General features: G+C 35.1%; 1 protein-coding gene across 1 annotated transcript in view; it reads right to left on the bottom strand.

Annotated features, from left to right (window-relative positions):
• Positions 1-832: 832 nt before the first annotated feature.
• LOC133327619 (neuronal acetylcholine receptor subunit alpha-7-like) overlaps positions 833-20,426 on the bottom strand; it is a gene marked incomplete at its 3' end in the record, with an annotated part of 29,224 nt that continues 9,630 nt past the window's right edge. Inside the window, exon 4 of the mRNA XM_061536146.1 lies at positions 833-1,027. Coding sequence (XP_061392130.1) covers positions 833-1,027 — 195 coding nt within the window. The remainder of the gene's footprint in view (positions 1,028-20,426) is intronic.

Below are 20,426 nucleotides of genomic sequence, written 5' to 3' on the forward strand. Positions count from 1 at the left end.
GCTGGTCAATTTCCCTGTGATCGTTTGTTTTTCACTTTCTCGGTTGAAAATTCAATTTTTCTTCACGGTTTTGGGGGCATTTGCAAAATGCAAATTTTATGCAGGTCATCCTGCACTTACATTTTTCTTAAACGGCAAACGTCTTTGGCTTGCGGTTTGGTTTTTGAGCTGCATATTCTAGGGGATTTTTTTCTCTCGTCAAATATTTAACAATGTTATGTTAACTTCGTACAACATACCAGCAGGAGCCATCGGTGGGAGAGGGGGGGTGAGGAATTTTGAAAGTGTCACTGGAGCGGAAATTAAACCTTGACATAAATTCAGCTAAGCAAACACAAGGATATATACAAAAAAAAAATTGAAGGGGAGGAGATTTTGTTAATTTTTCAATGCCCATATAAGGCGTGGATTTTTTAAAGATTAATTTTTCAAGGCCTTAACAAGGCGTGGATTTTTTAAAGATTAATTTTTCAAGGCCTTAACAAGGCGTGGATTTTTTAAAGATTATTTTTTCATGGCCTATATAAGCGTGGATTTTTTAAAGATTCATTTTTCAAGGCCTTACCCAGGCGTGGATTTTTTAAAGATTCATTTTTCAAGGCCTTACCCAGGCGTGGATTTTTTAAAGATTCATTTTTCAAGGCCTTACCCAGGCGTGGATTTTTTAATTTTTCAAGGCCTTACCCAGGCGTGGATTTTTAAAGATTAATTTTTCAAGGCCTTACCCAGGCGGGGATTTTTTAAAGATTCATTTTTCAAGGCCTATATAATTATTTCTTATTTATTTCTTATATTTCTAATTTATATATATTTTTTTGTTTTCTCTACTTACCCAATGACAATTTTTCTCCCGAATCGGGTGGCAGTGTAAAACCTAATAAAGCCATCGATGCTATCAGTACACAGGGTATAATTAAATTAAAAAAATAATATAACGTTCGTCGTCGTATTATAATGGCAAATGTTATATCGATATATGGTTCCGGACAGCAGTTATAGTAGATTTCATTGCGTTTGCCGGGAACACCTAAATGACGATTGGGGAAAAAGGAAATGAGAAGAAAAATTAATAACAATTATATAACATGAAATAAAAAATATATGTAAGAAAAAATGTATTTGAATTTTTTTTCGGTTTTTTATTTTAGTATCTTTTGTTATTGTTGTAATGTATGAACAAGTTGTAATGAATGCGAGAAGAAGAAGAAAATGTTTTTTTATCTTGGTAATGATATTTTGAAAATGTTGTAGAAGAAGTAGTATGGAATAAAATTGTTTGTAGGTTTGATTGGTAGCAGAAAAAAAATTGTATATATAGGGGAAATAAATTACATGCAAAGGTTCGGAAAATGGCATGCCAAAAAGATCTTGTACTAAATTTTATGTTGCAACCACCCACAGAGGAATTTTTACCCACAGAAGTCTGATAGGATTCGTCTATCTATGGAAACTCCTTGGAGGATTGACTATACATGGTAGACCCACAGGGTCTCCTTTATTCATAAAAGACCCATGGCGGGTATTTTATTCACAAAAAAAAAACAGACACAGAGGCTCTTCTATCCGTTGAAGCCTCAGAGAGGGGCATTTGTCAATAAAAGTTCCAACGATTGTGCTCTATCTATAGAAGAGCCAGAGATGCTCTATTATCAAAATAAGGTCCGCAGATGCTCTCCTATCCATAGAAGACCAGCAGAGGTTGTTCTATCCATAGAGAATTAACAGAGGCTCTTCTATATGTAGAACAACCTCACAGAGGTTTTTTATCCATAATGGCTCCACAGATGGTATTCTACCCAGAGAAGAGCAACAGGAACTCTTGAAGCCATAGAAGATGCTAAGAGGCTTGTCTACCCACAGAGCATTTTCTATCCACAGAAGACTCATAGAGACAGACATAGTGGCTCTTCTACCCGTAGAAGCCTCAGACAGAGGTATTTTTCCATAAAACTCCCACAGATTGTTTTCTATGTAGAGAAGACTCACAGAGGCTCTATTATCAATGGAAGGCCCGCACAGATTCTTCTATCCATTGAAGACCTATGAAATAGCTTATATCCATAGAATACTCACGGAGGACCTTCTATCTCTTCAGAAGACCATAAAAGACCAGCAGAGGCTGAAAAATCAGAAAGGACCAATAGAGGTTCTACAATACATAGAAGCCTCGCAGAGGTTCTTTTATCTGTTATCCACAGATGGTATTCTACCCATAGAAGAGCAACAAAAACTGTTGTAGCCATAGAAGAGGCTCAGGGGCTACATATAAGACCCACAGAGGCCTTTCTACTCATAGAAAACTCACAGAGTCTCATCAATAGGAGACCCGCAGAGACTCTTCTATCCATTGAAGACCTATGGAAGATCTTATATCCATAGAACACTCAACGAGGACCACTTATCTCTTCAGAAAATTTTCTGGCTAAAGAAGACTCACAGAAGGGCAGCAGGCTATAAGAGACCTATAGAGGGTATTCTGGCTACCAAAGACCTACAGAAGTTCCTCTGGCTTTAAAAGAATAGCAGAAGGTCGAAAAGACAGAAGACCCAAAGAAGGTCATTAAAATCATATAGAAGGTCTTCTGGCTACAAAAGACCCACAGAAGGTCTTCTGGCTTTAAAACTCCCACAAAAGGCCTTCACACTTTAAAATACCAACAGAAGGTCTTCTAGCTTTAAAAGACCCACAGAAAGGCATTAAAAACCTGGAGAAGGTCTTCGATCTATGAAGACTCATAGAAGGTATTTTGGCTTTTGAAGACCCACCGAAGGTCCTCTGGCTTTAAAAGACCCACATAAGGTCTTCTGGCTTTAAAAGACCCACAAAAGGTCTTCTGGCTTTATAAAACTTACAGAAGGTCTTCTGGCTTTAGAAGGCCAACAGAAGGTGTTCTGGCTGTAGAAGACCCACATGAGGTATTGTGTATATAGAAGATCCACAGAAGATATTCTGTCTCTACAGGCCCTACAGAAAGTCTTCTGGCTACAGAGGACACGCATAAGGTCTTTTAGCTTTAGAAGACCTGCAGAAGGTCTTCTGGGCATAAAAGACCCACATAAGGTTTTCTGGCTTTAGTAGGCCTACATGAGATCTTTTGACCTTAGAAGACTTACAGAAAGTCTTCTGGCTATAAAAAACCCACAGAAAATTTTCTGGCTACAGTGGACTCTGTGAGTCTTCTATAGGCAGCAAACCTTCTCTGGGTCTTCTTAACCCAGAGAAGGTTTGCTGCCTGTAGAAGAAGGCCTACAGAAAAACTAGTGGCTTTGGAGACATAAAGAAGGTCTTCAGGCTACAGAATCGTCAGAAGAAAATCTTTTGGATTTAAAAGACCTACAGAACGTCTTCTGACTACATAGCATATAGAAGACTCACAGAAGTTATTCTATATAAATCTTTTGGCTTTAGAAGGCCTACAGAACGTCTTCTGACTACATAGCCTATAGAAGATTCACAGAAGTTATTCTATCTACAGAGGATCAGGAGAAGATTTTTTTCATTATAGAATGTTCACAGAAAGTTTCTAGAAGATTCTAAGGCTCTAATAGATCCCAAGGAGGGTCTTCATGTCATAGAAGACTGATAGAACGTTTTCTAGATTCACAAATGGTCTTTTACCTTTAGAAGACATTTATGAGGTCTTCTTGTTATAGAAGGCTTATCTGACGTCGATGGGCTTTAAAAGGTCCATAGAAGTTATTCCACCTATAGAAAACTCACATTCGGTCTTCAAAATCACATTAGGAGATTCACAGAAGATTTTCTGGTTTCAGAAGACCCACAGAAGCTATTCCTCTTTCAGATGATCCACATGAGTTCTTCGGACTATGGAAGGTCTTTTAGTTCTACAATGTCCAAAGAGGACTTATTTTCCAAAACAAATTTATAGAGAGTCACCTGTTCATGGACGATACACAAAGATCCGTCCATAACAATGAGAATCTCCGAAGGGCATCGGGCCTTATAAGATCCCTAAGAAGATCTTCGATGTATAAAGGATGCAGAAAAGGTCTTTCGACGTTTAAAGACACACAGAATATGTTCCTTCGCCTTAAAGTGGGAAATGCAATTTTTTTTACAGAAGGTTTTCTGGATTCAGAAGACCCACATAAGCTATTCCTCCTACAGAGGACCCATATGAGTTATTTTTCAGACTGTAGAAGATATTTTGGTTTGGCAATGTCCAAAGAGGACCTACTTTCCAAAAAAAAATTATTGAGGGTAGACTATCTTTGGACGATTCACAGAGACCCTTCCATAATAAGGATACCATCCAAAGGTCATCGGGCCATAGAAAATCCCAAAGAAGATCTTCAGGGTATAGAGGAGCAAGAAAGGTCTTTCTTTCAGGTATAGAAGATTCAGGAAAGGGCTTTCGTCGTTAAATTATACACAAAATATTTTCCGACAGGTCTTCACTTCGAAGTGGGCAATACAAATTTTTGTCCATCGGTTTCTTTCAAATTTTCCACTTTTTGTTGTTATTGTCCGCGAAAATTATTTACCAATATTCCGGAAAAAGTGTTTTCCTCGTGCAATTCAAAGGAAAAAAAACCTGCTAGCGGAAAATCTACAATTGATTGGTTCACGATTGCTTTACATTACAGTGTGTGCCATTAAAAATGGACAGTGGGGAAGAAGAGGAGAGAAGCGAAAAAAATTACAGTGAGTTACAACGTGAGTGTACAGAGTGTACACACACAATCAAAACAATTCGCACACAAGCAAAAAAACAAAAACAGTGAATATTTTAACAATCAAACAATTTGCAAGTTGTCCGAAAGGCAAGGGAGGGAAAGAAGGTGGGAAGAAACTAATGGACAACAGGCAAAAATAGGGAGGCAGAAAAAGGAAGGAAAAAGGGTGGTAAAGAGGAAGGAAAAGTGGAGGAGAAAGTGTAGAGGAAAACGGTGGAGGTACTGATAGTGAAAACAAAAAATTTACAAATCAATTGCATGTAGAATTAATTGAAAAAATTGTAACAACAAGCTTGGCAAGAATGTGCAAATGCAGGAAAAAGGAAAGAGACACACAAAACAAATTAGGAAAAAAAAACACCAACAACAAAAATTTCGTTAACAAAATTGGTGAAATGAATGAAACAAAGTAAACCCTAACCTAGAATAATAGTGGCAGCTAGAATGCAATCTAAATGGAAACGCGAATGTGTACTATCAAGTTTCCTAGTACGAAATGCACTTCTCTACCATTCACCCATTTAAACACCCTTCCCATCCCCCCTCCGGCAATTTGTAATGTTGTCGAAAATTTGCATAAAATTTCCACACACAATTTTTTTTTTGTTTTTGTTTGTTTCAGGTTAACTTTTAAGTAGCCACTCACTATTTGCTGATAGTGAGTGGAAGTGGTTGTGTATGGGTGTAAATATTTGGTGTGGGTGTGAGGGAGGCTTGTGTTGTTACACACAAACAACCACACATGTGTAGCAGCAACCAATTTTTGTTGCATTTCAATCTTTTTGTCTAATTTTGTTTTTGTGTGGAATGTCGCTGGAATTTTGTTTATTTGGAGCTGGTTTTTTTTTCGGGGACTCACAGAAATTGAATAAAAGTGGCTCTCATTTTTAAAGCATACTTTTTGGGTTTAGCGAATGGACATGGTTAAAAGGGAAGTATACTTTTTTGGGGTTAGTGAATTAAATTTAAATTGGGAAGGCACTCTTTGGGGGTGTACTAAATTAAATGGAAATACAAAGGCATACTTTTGATATGAGAAGTGAACTTTGACGGGTCTTTATATTATTTCCTAAATACATTTTATAGTTTGGATAGTGGAAGGTCTTGTATTTAAAAAAAGAATTATATAAAATCGACAAAATATAATAGTTGATAGTCCGTAGATAAACCTGTCGTTTGGAAGGCTGCGGATTTGTAGAATCAATTTTTGATTTTTTTAATAAAGAGAGGATCAGTAACTTGTACTATTTTCTCAAAGAAAATCCTCGTTAGCTAAAAATCGACATGATTTATAGAATACCAACAGATTTATAGAATACCAACAAATATTGTATACATACGGGCGATATGCAGGAAGTCTTCTAATTGCGAAATAGAGGTCGATTGAAAGGTACGGCTTTATTTAAAACTCTTCAATTTATAAAAAATATTTTTTTCAGATGATAAGTGCGTATGTTTTTCTAAACAATGTCTTCCTTTGATGGTAGATTAAAATAAAATAAGATCTGAGTTTAAGCTTTACCTAAAGGAGATCTTTTTTCATCCTGGCTAAATTTAAGAGACTAGTCTTATCATATAAGACCCCTAGACGTTAATTTTGCACTATAAGACCTACAAAAAGACTTCTGGATGAATAAGATCTACAGAAAGTCAAAGAAGAACCAAAGAAGGTCTTCCAGACTTTCCAGAAATACAGGAAACGTATATAATGTTCGCAGAAGGTCTGTTGGCTATCGAAGACCCAGAGTAGAAGGTCTTCTGGCCATTGCAGACTTACAGAAGATTCATAGAAGATCTTCTGACTATAGGAGATCCAAGGAAGGTCTTTTGTCATTAGAAAAACTACAGAAGATCTTCTTCCGATAGAAGATCCACAGAAGGGTTTTTGGCTTTAGACCACTTATAAACTATCTTCTGGCTTTAGAATATCTTCTGGCTCTACAAGAAAGACTTCTGGCTATAGAAGAAGGCCGGTTGTATTTTGTGTGAAGGCCTGTCTTCTATATGAAGAATACCTACACAAAGTCATAGAAGAACCAATGAAGGTATTCTAGACTTTGTAGAAACACAGGAACCGTATATGAGGACTTCTGACTATAGGAGGCCCACAGAAAATTTTCTGGTTATAGAAGACCCACAGGTGGTATTCCAGCAATAAGAGACTCACAAAAGGCCTTCCATGCATAGAAGACCCACAGGATGCCTGCTTACTATAGAAGACCCACAGAATTTTTTTATGGCTATACAAAATCCATAGAAGGTATATGGCTCGCAAAAGGTCTGTTGGTTATCGAAGACTACAAAAGATGTCCTGTCAATAGGAAAACTACAGAAGATATTTTGCCGATAGAAGATCCACAGAAAGTCTTCTGGCTTTAGAAGATTTAGAGACGATCTTCTGGCTTTAGAAGAAGCAGATAAGGTCTTTTGGCTTTAGAGACTCGCAGAAGGACGTTTGGCTATCGAAGACCCAGAGAAGGTCTTCTGGCTATAGATGACCACAGAAGGTATTTTAGCCATTGAAGACTCACAGATAATTCATAGAATGTCTTCTGGCTATACGAGATCCAAAGAAGGTCTACCGACTTTAGAATACCCACAGAAGGGCTTCTGTCATTAGAAAAACTACAGAAGGTCTTCTGCCTATAGAAGACCCTGAGAAGGTATTCTGGCTATACAATACCCACAAGAGATTTTCTGCCTATAAATGACCCGCAGAAGGTCTTCTGGCTTTAAAAAAAACCCACAGAAGGACTTCTGGCTGTAACGGGCTTACATGAGATGTTTTGGCCTTAAAAAGTCTACAGAAGGTCTTCTGGCTATAGAAGTCCAAGAGAGGATTTGCTGGCTACATAGAACTCACAGAAGGGCTTCTAGCTTTAGAAGACCTTCATAAAATCTTTTAGTTTTAGAAGACCTACAGAAGGTTTTCTAACTATAAAAGACTCACAGAAGATCTTCTGGCTATAAAATACCCACAGAAGGTCTTCTGACCACAGAATATTCACAGAAAATCTTCTGACTTCTTATGGAAATGGAAAACCCACAGAAAGTTTTCTGGAAATAGAACACCAGCAGAAGTATTCTGGCTATAGAAGACCCATACAAGGCCTTTTTTCCACACATGACCCATAGAAACTCTTCTGGATTTAAAAGATCCAAATAAGGTATTCTGGCATTAAAAAAATTTCAGAAGATCATCTGCCGATAGAAGACCCACAGAAGATCTTCGGGCATAAGAAGAAAGTTGAAATGGACTTCTCAGAGCCCTTTAATACCGAACTTGGATTCAGACAAGGTGACAGTTTGTTGTGTGATATTTTTAATATCTTGCTGGAAAAGGCCACACGAAACGAAAATATGAACATTGATATAATGGACATTGACATTGATATAATGGATCGAACATTGCGAGCGGTAACAGCCACCTTTGAACAAATTGAGACGGAGTCTGCCAAAGTGGGTCTGGCAGTAAACGGCGAGAAGACCCAGCTGATGGTATCAACGCGCAAGACGTCCAGTAGACTCGGACCAACTATGGAACTTGAGAACTACAGCTTCGAGGTAGTTAAAGATTTTGTATACCTTGGTATCGCCAAAAATAAAAAGAATGACATCAGTTTTGAAATTCGGAAAAGGATTGTGATGGCCAACAGATGCTACTATGGTCTAAGTAAGCAGTTTATAAACAAGGCCACCTCCCGCCAGATCAAGATTTACGGTCGACGGTGAATATCGACGTCAAATGAACCACCAGCTTTACAATGTATACGCGGACATCGACATTAAGCCGTAGCGACTACGGTGGCTAGGCCATGTTGTGCGAATGAATGAGAATGCCCCAGCTCAAAAGGCATATAAAAGCGGGCATACTGATGGTTCCCGTAGAAGGGGAAGGCCACCAAGACCAACCACACTGGAAATATATTATACTGCATCGTCTTCCTATGTAATGAATAATCTTTATGTCGATCTTTATGTCGAGGATATACTAAAGATATCGACAATGCACAGGAGATTTTCTAACTATATTTTTCCATACATATACCAATTTTTCCCCATAGATACGTCCAACCAATAAAAGACCCACAGAAAGTCTTCTGGCTGTAGAAGAACTACAGAAGATCTTCTGGCTTTAGGAGACCCATAAAAGGTGTTCTGGCTTTAGGAAACCAATGGGCAGATCTTTTGGCTTTAGAAGATATACAGAAGGTCTTCAAACATTAGATGACCTACAGAAAGTCGTCTGCCTATAAAATACTTAAAGAATACCCAAAGAGGATTTCCTGACTATAGAAGACTCACAGACGATTTTGTGGCTTTAGAAGACATACAGGAAGTCCTCTGTAGATATCACGGACCATTTTCTGTCTACAGACGACCTACATGCGATATTCTGTCTATTGAATGTCCACATGAGGTATTGTGACAATAGAGGCTCACGGAAGGATATTCTATCTATAGAAGACCAGGAAACGTTTTTCTGACTACAGAAGGTTCACAGGAAGTTTCGAGAAGATTCAAAGACTATAAAACACGCCATGGATTATATGACTCCTTTATGACCGATAGATTTTTTTCTTGATCTACAAGAGGTCTTCTGCCTATTGAAGACATTTATGAGGTATTCTGGTTATAGAAAGCTTATCTGACATTAACGGCCCTTAAAATATCCACGGAAGATATTCTACATATAGAAAACCCACATTAGGTCTTCAAGATGACATTAGAAGATTCACACAAATCTCCATACAAGAAGGAATGATATTTTGATTTGAGAAAATTATTTCAATATCGTTTTGGATACCTGGAAATTAATGCTGTTGCTTATTTTTTTTTTTTTTTTGCAGAGAGGATTATATTATATAAAAAATTTTTAATTTATTTTAATCATACGCCCAGGTGCCATAGGAATTAAAAATAATTATACGTATCAGTGTACGAATTAAAAGTAATTATACGTATCATGGTACCCCACATTATAATTTCCTAGAAATTCATTAGAAATGATATAAGAAGGAATTGGAATCTAAAAATATTTTGAAAAATATTAAAAAAAATTTCAATAACTTATATATTTGAAAATTAAATATTTTAGGTGTTCAAGTATGAATTTTACATAGAGTTTCGTTTTTCAATATTTAAATTATATTTATATAAATTATTGTAAAAAATATTGAGGATTTTAAGGATAATATTTGTGGGAATTTTTGCAAAAGGTTTAGCTTGTTTTAGGGGTGAATAATTAATATTTATTAATATTTCTAAGTAAATAAAACATGCAAGAAAATTTCTAAGTGAATAAAACATGCAAGGAAATTCGAATTTAATATGACATATGAATTGAAGTTATGTGTAGTGAAGTATTTTTTTTTTTTTTTTTTGAATGGTGCTTTGAATTTTGTGATGATGTTCTTTTGTGATTCACAAAAAAATTGTCTCCCAATTTGTAGTTGAATATATTTGTATTTGAAATAGAATAAATTTGTAACTTGAATTTTTTGGAATTTGAATTTTCAGTAACAATATCCAATAATCAGATTTGATTTTCAAATTGTGTTGGCGGAAAAATAAATCAACAAACAATAGCTTACCTTAGAATATAAATAATTATTTTTATTTCAATATTTTTCTAAATAAATTTTCAATTAAGCAGAAATTATATAAAATTGTTCTGATTTCCTTTTTCCTATAAAGGAAATATAATTTCCACTTAATTGTTGGTTTTTTTTTTACTTTTTTGTAAAATACAGTGTAGAATTCTACGTGTGTATTCTATGGCGTTTTATTGTGTATCTACAATAGAAAACGTCTTATGGTTGTATTGGTTACATAGTGAAACATTTAAGGCGGCTATTTCGGTCTTGTAAAGTTAAAGCGCCCAAGTGTATGCAGTGGAAATTTTTTGCTGTTTTTTTTAATCATTTGTTTGTTTGGTGTTCCTCAGCCGTTGGTGAGGGTGTAGGATTTGTTGTTTGTGAAAAATCATTGTGGGTTTTTCAAATTGTTTTTTTTTTTTTTTTTGTATTTTGTTGGTGGGAGGGTGAGAACACTGGATAAGTGAAGAAAATTATAGTAATGAAAAAATTTAAAATGTTGTTGTTTTTTTTTATGTTTCCGTTTTTGTTTTTTTCTTTATTCTCGAGATTTATTATTGCCTAACAAGTTTATTGTTTATTTTTTGTTACTGATGTTTAAAGTTCTACGCTTTTTTATTCTGATTAATGGATTGGTTGGTTGTTTGGGCTGTTTTTGCTGTTCGCAAAGCTTGATTTGTTCATAATGTGGTGGTGGGTCCTTAACAAGGCAGTGATGGTGTTTTGGAGCAAAATGTTTCGCAGAGTTCAATAGAATTTGAAGTTTTATTTTGAAATTGTTTTCGTTTGTTTGCTGTTGTTGTTGAAAGTGTATGTGAAAAAGAGAGAATAGTAGTAGTTGTTGTTTTAGTAGTGGCAGCAGTAGAAATATGTATAGACGTAAATTATGGTTGTGATTGTTGCGTAAAAGTTATTGATGTGAAAATTGTTCGATAGAGTTGAAAAGTTTCGAAAATAAAAAAAAAACCAAAAAATAACATCAACGATGTAGAATTGTGTAAATTAAGTACTAGGGAAACATTTTGAAATGGTAGTGTTTACATGAAATGCGGAAGCAGTTTTTGGAGATTTTAAAATTGAATTGCAATTAAATTTAAGGTACGGTAATTTAAATTCTGGAAATTTATTAAATATTTCTTCTTACTTTTATTTATAAGTTGAAGCTTCAGAATAACTCAGCGTATACATTATTAAAATTATAATTTTAATTTATTATAATAATACGACCCAGTGCCCTAGGAATTAAGAATAATCATACGTATCGTGGTACGCCCAATACTAATTCACAGGGAGAACTTACTACGAAATCAGAGTATGCTTCATTTGAGTAATTATTTTTTTATGTATAATAATTATACGCCCCAGTGTCATAGCAATTAAAAATAATTAAACGTATCGTGGTACATCCAATGCCAATTTACAATAAATTTCTTATTAAAGAAGGAATATAAATTTAATTTCTGGAAATTTTTTTCATAGTTTTGTTAAATTTTTTTTTATTTATGAAAGAGAAATTAATAAGAAAACGGCGTGTAATTTATTTAAATAATTACATTAAGAATCATACGCCCCAGTGCCATAGGAATTAAAAATACTCATACGTATCAGAGCAAATAGTCATTTCAATTAAATATAAACTCATTGGAAATAAAAAACTAGGGAAGAAAGAGAAAAATGTATACGCTCTAATGCCCTAGGAATTTTAATCAATTATACCTATCGTGGAGGACCCTTTTTAAATTTACTACAAATTTCCAAAACCTTATAGGAGAGGGAATCGAATTCTAATTTCTGGAAACAAATTTTAATTATACCCTACACAACTATGTTGTTAGGGTATTGTAGCTTTGTGCAGCCCCAAGAGTTTGTAACGCCGCGTCATATCTCGACTAGCTGAGTCGATCTAGACATGTGTGTCCGTCCGTATGTCCATTATAATTTGTAAACACGATACAGGCCACAGTTATGGACCAATCTTCACGAAATTTTGCATGTATGATGGGTACTGGTCAATGAAGACCCCTATTGTTTTTGTTAAAGATCAGTTAAAATTTTTGTCGTTTTTTCTGGTTGCTCTACAGGCCGCAATTATGGCCCAAACATCGCAAATTTTTACATAGAGAATGGGATGGGGCCAAAGAATAAGCATGCCTGTTTTGATAAGGATCGGTCCATATTTAGAGGGTCAAATGGACCCTGACTTTTATTAGAAAAATGGCAAAATTTGTATTCTATGCCGTACATATTTAGTCCTGTAGGACATAGTCCCGAGAAGTTGACAGTGTATCCATGAGGAGTGGATGACCTTTAATTTCATACCAATTATGTAGTAGTATGTACTCCGATGTGGGAGTTACACCTAAATATTTTCAGGTGCTTACGTACTCATATATTACTTAGTGACCCATTACCACACAAGAGGGCGTAAATATTGCGCTTGACCATAATCGGAACCTCATGGTTCAAGAACGACGTCTATAATTTTCGGTGATGTTCAGATGATATTTAGGGGTTGCAATGAACTAAGGTAAAATCAACCAAAATCTAAAGGGACCATATTTTTATTTTATGGCGGAAATATCCACTTCGGGAAAATAAGATTTTGAAAATATGCCAAGGTTAGAAAAGGATCTGTTGACCTATAATCGGTCAAGAGAGTGCAAATATCGCGAAATATTACCAGGCTCACCAAAAGTTAGATTTCCCACAGAAAATTAGATTTTTGTGGTAGTTATGTAGGGTCGCATATGGTCGGCCCCGTCCTACTATATTACTCCGCTCACTGGATTTTAAACATTTGTATACCCTTCACCACATTTTGGTACAGGGTATTATGTTTTTGTGCATATGTTTGTAACAGGCAAACATAATCGAGATAGACCCATGGTTCCTTTTGAGAATATGCATGGAATCACTTTCCGTCTGTCTATGTTAAATTGTAAACAAAGTAGAGGTCGCATTTATAATCCGAATTGAATGAAATTTGGCACAGCTCACTTGTTTGGCCCAAGGACAAACCCTATAGAAATATGTTCAGATTTAGATATAGCTCCCATATATATTTTCATCCGATTTAAGGTAAATGGTGTACCAAAGTCCCTATGTATCTTTCAATTTGCACGAAATTTGGCACAGGGTAATGAATAAGGTCTAGAATGATGTGTGCAAAGTTTCGTGAAAATCGGTTCAGATTTAGATATAACTCCCATATATATCTTCGTCCGATTTAAGGTAAATTGTATAACAAAGTCCTTGGAAATCTTTTGACTTGCAGCGTAGTGAATAAGGTCTAGAATGATGTCTGCTAAGTTTCGTGAAAATCGGTAAGGTAAATTGTGTACCAAAGTCCCTACGTATCTTTCGATAGCTCCCATATATAGCTTCGCCCGATTTTAGGTAAATAGTCCACTAAAGCCCCTGTAAATCTTTTGATTTGCACGAATTTTGTCATAGCGAACTGAATTAAGTCTAGAATGATGTGTGCAAAGTTTCGTGACAATCGGTTCAGATTTAGATATAGCACCCATATATATTTTCATCCGATTTTAGATAATTGGTGCACCAAAGACCCTATATATCTTTCGATTTACACGAAATTTATCATAGCGTACAGAATTGCATTTATAATAATGTGTGCTAAGTTTCATGAAAATAGGGTCAGATTTAGATGTAGCTCGCATATATAGTTTCGCCCGATTTTAGATAACTGGTTCACCAAAGTCCCTGAAAATCTTTTCATTTGCACGAATTTTGGCATAGCATACTGATTTAAGTCTAGAATGATGTGTGTAAAGTTTCGAGAAAATCGCTTCAGATTTAGAAAAATATATATGGGAGCTATACCATATATATTTTTTTTCCGGCTTTAGGTAACTGGTGCACCAAAGTCTCTGAAAATCATTCGATTTGCACGAGATTTGGAATGGCATACCGAATTTAGTCTGGAATAATGTGTGCTGAGTTTCGTGAAAATCGGTTGAGATCTAGATATATATACTTTCAGTCAGATTGACATGAAATGTTGCACAACTTGCGTTTTGTAGAAGTACAGACATAGCCGACGGATGTCCTATTGATATTTGCTTGAAGTCGATTTACATACTTCTGTCCCATTGTAACATTTACCCATAGTTGTCAAAGGTTTATTTTTAAAGGTCAATGAAAAGCTTCGATATTTAATAGAATATATTTGCAGGATCGATACAGGACCTGTATTGTCCTTGCAAAGCCTGGATTTTTGAGAGAATACATTTAATATATATTCAAGGTTGGATTTTTAAGAGAATTGTTTTTCAAGGTAAATAGATTTCGATAATTTTTTTCAGGGACTATATAGAGCGTGGATTCTTTAAAGAAAATAATTTAGACCCCATGAACTGACCCATTTTCGGTATTTTGAAAGTCTTAGCAGGAAAGTAATTGTAGGTAAGTATTTCGAATTGCTGGTAAAAAATATTTGTTTATATTTTTATGTGGCGCTTATACATAGGCCCTGATTAAGTTATTTTAACTTGAAGTTCCTATCTAAGTTATTCCAACCTGAATGTCTCTTGTTTTATATTTAATTTTCCTTAGGAACTATGGGTCTCATTCTCAAAAGGAACTATGGGTCTATCTCGTTTCATTTTGCCTGTTACAAACATATGCACAAAGACATAATACCCTGTACCACAGTGTGATGAAGGGTATAAATACGCACGATCTATAGACCCTTGAAAAAAAATATTTTAAAAAATTCACGTCTCATAGAGGCTCTTCAAAAAAATATTTTAAATAAGTAGAAAAGTGTCAGTCGGTGTTGCCGACAGATATATACCCCCCCATGGTTTGCGGAGGTCTACTGGGTCCAATCTTCGGACTTGATATAGGGTTGGTAAAGACAGTAGGTTGTGCAAGGTTTGGTTGAAATATGACATTCAATTCGCCTGATATTGCATTTAAAAATATTGAAAATGTTGACCATTCGTGGGGGAGGTACCAGAAGGAGTAGACCAATGGGTCTCATCTTTGGACTAAATCTGGACTTCGTAAAGATAATGGGTTGGCCAAAGTTTGGTTCACACTCTTGAAAAAATATTTTAAAAAATTCACGTCTCATAGAGGCTCTTCAAAAAATATTTTCAACAAGTAAAAAAGAGATATATACCCCCAGCCGAAGGTTTTCGGAGGTCTACTGGGTCCAATCTTCGGACTTGATATAGGGTTGGTAAAGACAATAGGTTGTGCAAGGTTTGGTTGAAATATGACATTCAATTCGCCTGATATTGGATTTACAAATATGGAAAATATTGACCTCAAATGGACAAATGGGAGGTACAGGAAGGAGTTGACTAATGGGTACCATCTTTCTACTTTATCTACAAAGTTTTATTAAAATCGGATAGTCCGTTTGCATGTTATTATATAATAAATTTTAGCATAATTTTGACCATATTGTGGGGAAGGTACCATAATAAGTGGACCAATGGGTCCCATCATCAAACTTGATCTAGGTTTGGTAAAGGTAGTGCAAAGTTTGGTTCAAAACGGGCATTCCATTAGCTTGATATTGGTATTATAAATATTGAAAATTTTGATCCACGCCTTTGGTTGACCCTTGAAAAAATATTTTTGAAAAATGCACCCCAGTTGATAGTCCTTTAAGAAATATTTTGGAAAAATCCACCCAGTTGATATTCCCCCAAGAAATATTTTTAAAAAATGCATTTTTGTTAGTCCATGGAAATGTTTTAATAAATCCACGCCTATTGATGTTCTCATAAAATTATTTTTAAAATATTGTAGGTCTTAATGGTCCTTCAAAAAATACTTCCCAATAAATCCTTGTCCTTCAATAATATTTTATTTAAACTTATTCTCCCATGTCCTTTTGTATTTATATACCCATTCGATAACTTTGAATGGTCTTTAAATAAAACTACCCCATCGAAAACCTCAAATTGAAGATTACCATACCATAAATCACAAAGTGAAAAAGTCCTGGCCTTTCCCCTGCCACTCCTCAGACCACTTAAACTAAAATGTCTAACCCAAAAAAAAGAAAAGAACACAGAAAACCCAAAACCAAAATCGATTTAATATCAACTAACCATTGAATTCACACCTTTAAATGAATGGCTGGGCAAATCGAACATCAAACTACGAAAGACTATGGGAAAACTAAAGGATCCCTAACCTACCTCTCCACCAAACCTGGCCAAGAGACGAAGTCGCCGGCAGCAGTAGCAGCAAATACCAATAATGTGGTATTAAATATTCACAGAAAAAAGGAGATATTCATCCGAAATAAAAGTTAAAAAGATAAATGTTTTTTCCTCAAACCTTCAATGAAGAGTAGAGTAAATAATATCAACATCAGGGAGAGAGGTAGTGAGAGGAAAGGGTCTGACTGAGAATAATTTATGAACTAGCCAAGCAAAAAGGTAGTTTGTGGATACGTGTGTGTTTGCGTTTCTTCTTCTGCTGTTAGTGACAGGTATGAATTAGAAAATCGGTATGTTGGGAGGGAGAGGCATCCCTCATCCTCCACACACATAAATATATCAATGTTGAATATGTATATTATTTTATGATACCATATGAGATTAAACAAAAACAGCATATTTAAAGTTTTGATAAAGTTAGTCAGGGGCATATCAACACCCGCACCCATCCACAGACACACACGCACACAGAATCTCATTGGAATTTACACTACTACGTAATAATTTGTCTAAACTATTATTTGTCGAAAGAGTTGTTTAGAAACAATAACAACAACAACAATCACAACTAACAAATTTGTTGTAGAACAACAAAAACTTCTCCTCTAATCTGATTAAGTGAGGCGTGAATAACTTTTAAATGAAAACTTTTGACAGCGCAACCTTTTGCGAAATATTTTATAAAAATTATAAAAGTTTAAATATATGTTTCGAAGCTTCTAAAATTCCTAATATTCATTTATGATTTACAATAGTTTTAAATGAGCTTTGTTGTTGGCAACATTGAGTATGTGGCGTATACGTTCTGAAATTGTACAAATATTACCCAATATAACAATCATGCGCTCCACTGAATCAATAAATTAAAATTAATATCAATCATACGTGGATGGGGGAAATCATGTATTTATTATTGGCAGTCAATAATTTTTAATTAAAATTCAACATTGAATTTTCAAATAGGCTGCGAAATGAATAGTTGGCATGTAGTTTAAACAAAATGTAAAATTTCAATACAAGGCTAGATTTTAATTAACCTTCAATTTGTATTTAAAATAAGTTCGGAAAATTTTTTGATCGGACAAATTTGGGTGCGTAGATTTTTTCGACAATCTAAATGGGTTTTTCGGAATGTGAGATGAAATATTGGTCCATGACCACAATTAAGACCTGAGCACTACCAAAATTTACAGGGGAAATGTATGGCTCTTTTGATAAAGGTCGATTGATATTTAATGGGTCAAATAAAGGGTCATAACAAGGCGTGGATTTTTATACCCATCACCACATTGTTCTACAGGGTATTATGTCTTTGTACATATGTTTGTAAAAGACAAAAGGAATCTAGACAGACCCATTGTTCCTTTTGAGAATATGCATATAATCACTCTCTGAGTCGATTTATGCATGTGCGTCCCTCCGTCTGTCCATGTTAAATTGTAAACAAGTAACAGTCGCATTTATGATCCGAATAGAATCAAATTCGGCACAGCTCATATGTTTGACCCAAGGACGAACCCTATTTAAAATGGAAAAATCGGTTCAGATATAGCTCGTCCGATTTTCAGTAAGTGGTGCACGAAAGCTCCAAAATATGGCCGATTGACACAAAACTTTGCACAACGTACTGAAGTTAGTATAACATACTGGGTGGAAAGTTGCACTTAGATATAGCTCCCATATATAGTTTCGTCAAATTTTCAGTAAATGGTGCACCAAAGCCCCAAAATATGGGCTTTGGTCTGTTGAATATACTCAAAGTGGTGAAGGGTATCATATAATGGGCTCCGTCCGACTTTACTACTTTCTTTACTGTTTTTTATAGATTGGTACCACCCATTATTCAGCAAAATCTTCGTGGTAGCACAAATATAATGGAACTTCCAAAATTTGAAAAGTTTGTCATAGAATTATCGATATCAAATCTTTCCCCACAAAAAATTTTAATATTTTTCTGGCCATATAAACATTTCCTGGAATTTGACATTCAAAAGTTTCGTGGATAAACATTTTCTTCACAGAACATTTTCAATATATGTCCATGTAATTTTTGGTTCATGTTCAAAGTTCTAGCAAAATTTTCCAACCTGAGTATCTGTGCTTTGATATTTCATTTTCTCTTGACAGCAAATTTATTATAGCTTAGCCGACCGCCGAAAAATATGAATGGATATTTCTTTAAAACTTCTATATAAAATTCTAGTCCCTTTAAAGGAAATTTGCTAGCCCAAGAAGATTTTTTCGATCGAATTGTCTACATCTTGGCATTACGAAGTGGCCGTAATTTGTCACTGCGAGATTTTGGTGGGTAAACATTTACTTTGCAGAACATTTTCAATATTAATCCATGCTTTACACATAGCTTCCACACAAATGTTTAATGTCCTATTCTATTTTTCCAAGCTGAGTGTCTGTATTTTGGGTATTTTGATCCCCAAATATAATAGGTATTTTAAATGTCCATCTGATGTCTCTGATTTAAATTGTGGAATTTTAATTGGGTGACAAATCTTCCGCCCAAAAATATCTGTCAATGTTTGTGTATAGTCCCACAGAAAAGATTGGCTTTTGTGAATGTAATTTGGCACTCCCGGATCTTGTTTGGAAAACAATTTTTTCACAGAACATTTCCAACAAAAGTCCATGTTTCACACATGGACTATAACGCTTGACAAAGGTTAAGCGGACTATAACGCTTGACAAAGGTTAAAAAAATCACACGATACACGCTTTTTTGGGACTTCGAGACTTTTCTGTTTTCATTGATTTAGGACTTTTTCTTACAACTTGTTTCTTATATATTATATTTTTTACATACTAACTTTATTTAAAAGAGTGAAGGTTTGTTTGAAATCATAATTTATATAAAAATATGAATAACCAGTGAGTTGTTCCCTACACAACAACCACTGAAGTCTAAGTTTTTGCGGATCTATACTCCGGCATTATTTCACGATATTTGCATTATCTTGACCCTGGCATATTTTCCAACTCTTGTTTTCCGTCATAATCGAAATCATCATCGATCATCATCGAAACAGGCGTTCAAAGTATTTGTTCAGATCCCCATCACCGTGTTAAACATGTGATGTTCTGCGTATAATAATGACCTCTAGAGCAACTATAAAATCTGATAACTCCCACATCACAGTACATACAACCATATAATTGGTATCAAGTTAAAGGTCAACCACCGCTCTTCGATATACTATCAACTTCTAGGATCCATGTCCTTCAGAAGTAAATATACCGATGTTCACCAAATCTATTATGCTTATTATATGGTCCGTTTCTTCTCTCTGTATAAAATTTCGCGGTGTTCGGGTCATAATTGGACCTCTGAAGCCTAAATATTAACCGATCATTACCAAAAACAATAGGGATATTCTATGGTCCACCACTGTGGCCTGTATCGTGTTTACAAATTATAATAATGGGGGGATAACGTACTATGAGAGCTACTCCGAAACTTGGGACAATAACGATAATTTTGGTGGGGAGATTTTGTACCCAATGAGAGTCCCATATATGTAAAATTACAGCCAATTCGTTTGAAAACACTGTCCAAATCTTCCAAAATTCCAAATTGGGGATAACATTATATGGGGGTACCCTAAAACAGTGAACTAATATTGATAATTGCCTAAGTATAAGTACCTAAAATACCAAATTAGGTCAATTCGGCTGAAAATCGTGTCCAAAATTCTCAAAATAAAAAATGGATTTAGGCCCTTTACATGATGTTAAGTCATTGACATGTCATGAATTGAACACAGCGCCTTTACTCATCAATACAAAACAACAATAAAAATACGATAACTGTATTTTATTTTTTTTTTTTAATCGATGTATTTTGCCTTATTATACATAACTGTATCAAAATCTGAATTTCTAAAAAAAAATTGACTTGTTGCCTTTATAAGTTAAG

This window comes from Musca vetustissima, unplaced genomic scaffold (assembly GCF_032173495.1).
Source record: "Musca vetustissima isolate MV318-11 ecotype Yass unplaced genomic scaffold, APGP_CSIRO_Mvet_v1 utg110160, whole genome shotgun sequence".
Lineage (NCBI taxonomy): Eukaryota > Metazoa > Arthropoda > Insecta > Diptera > Muscidae > Musca > Musca vetustissima.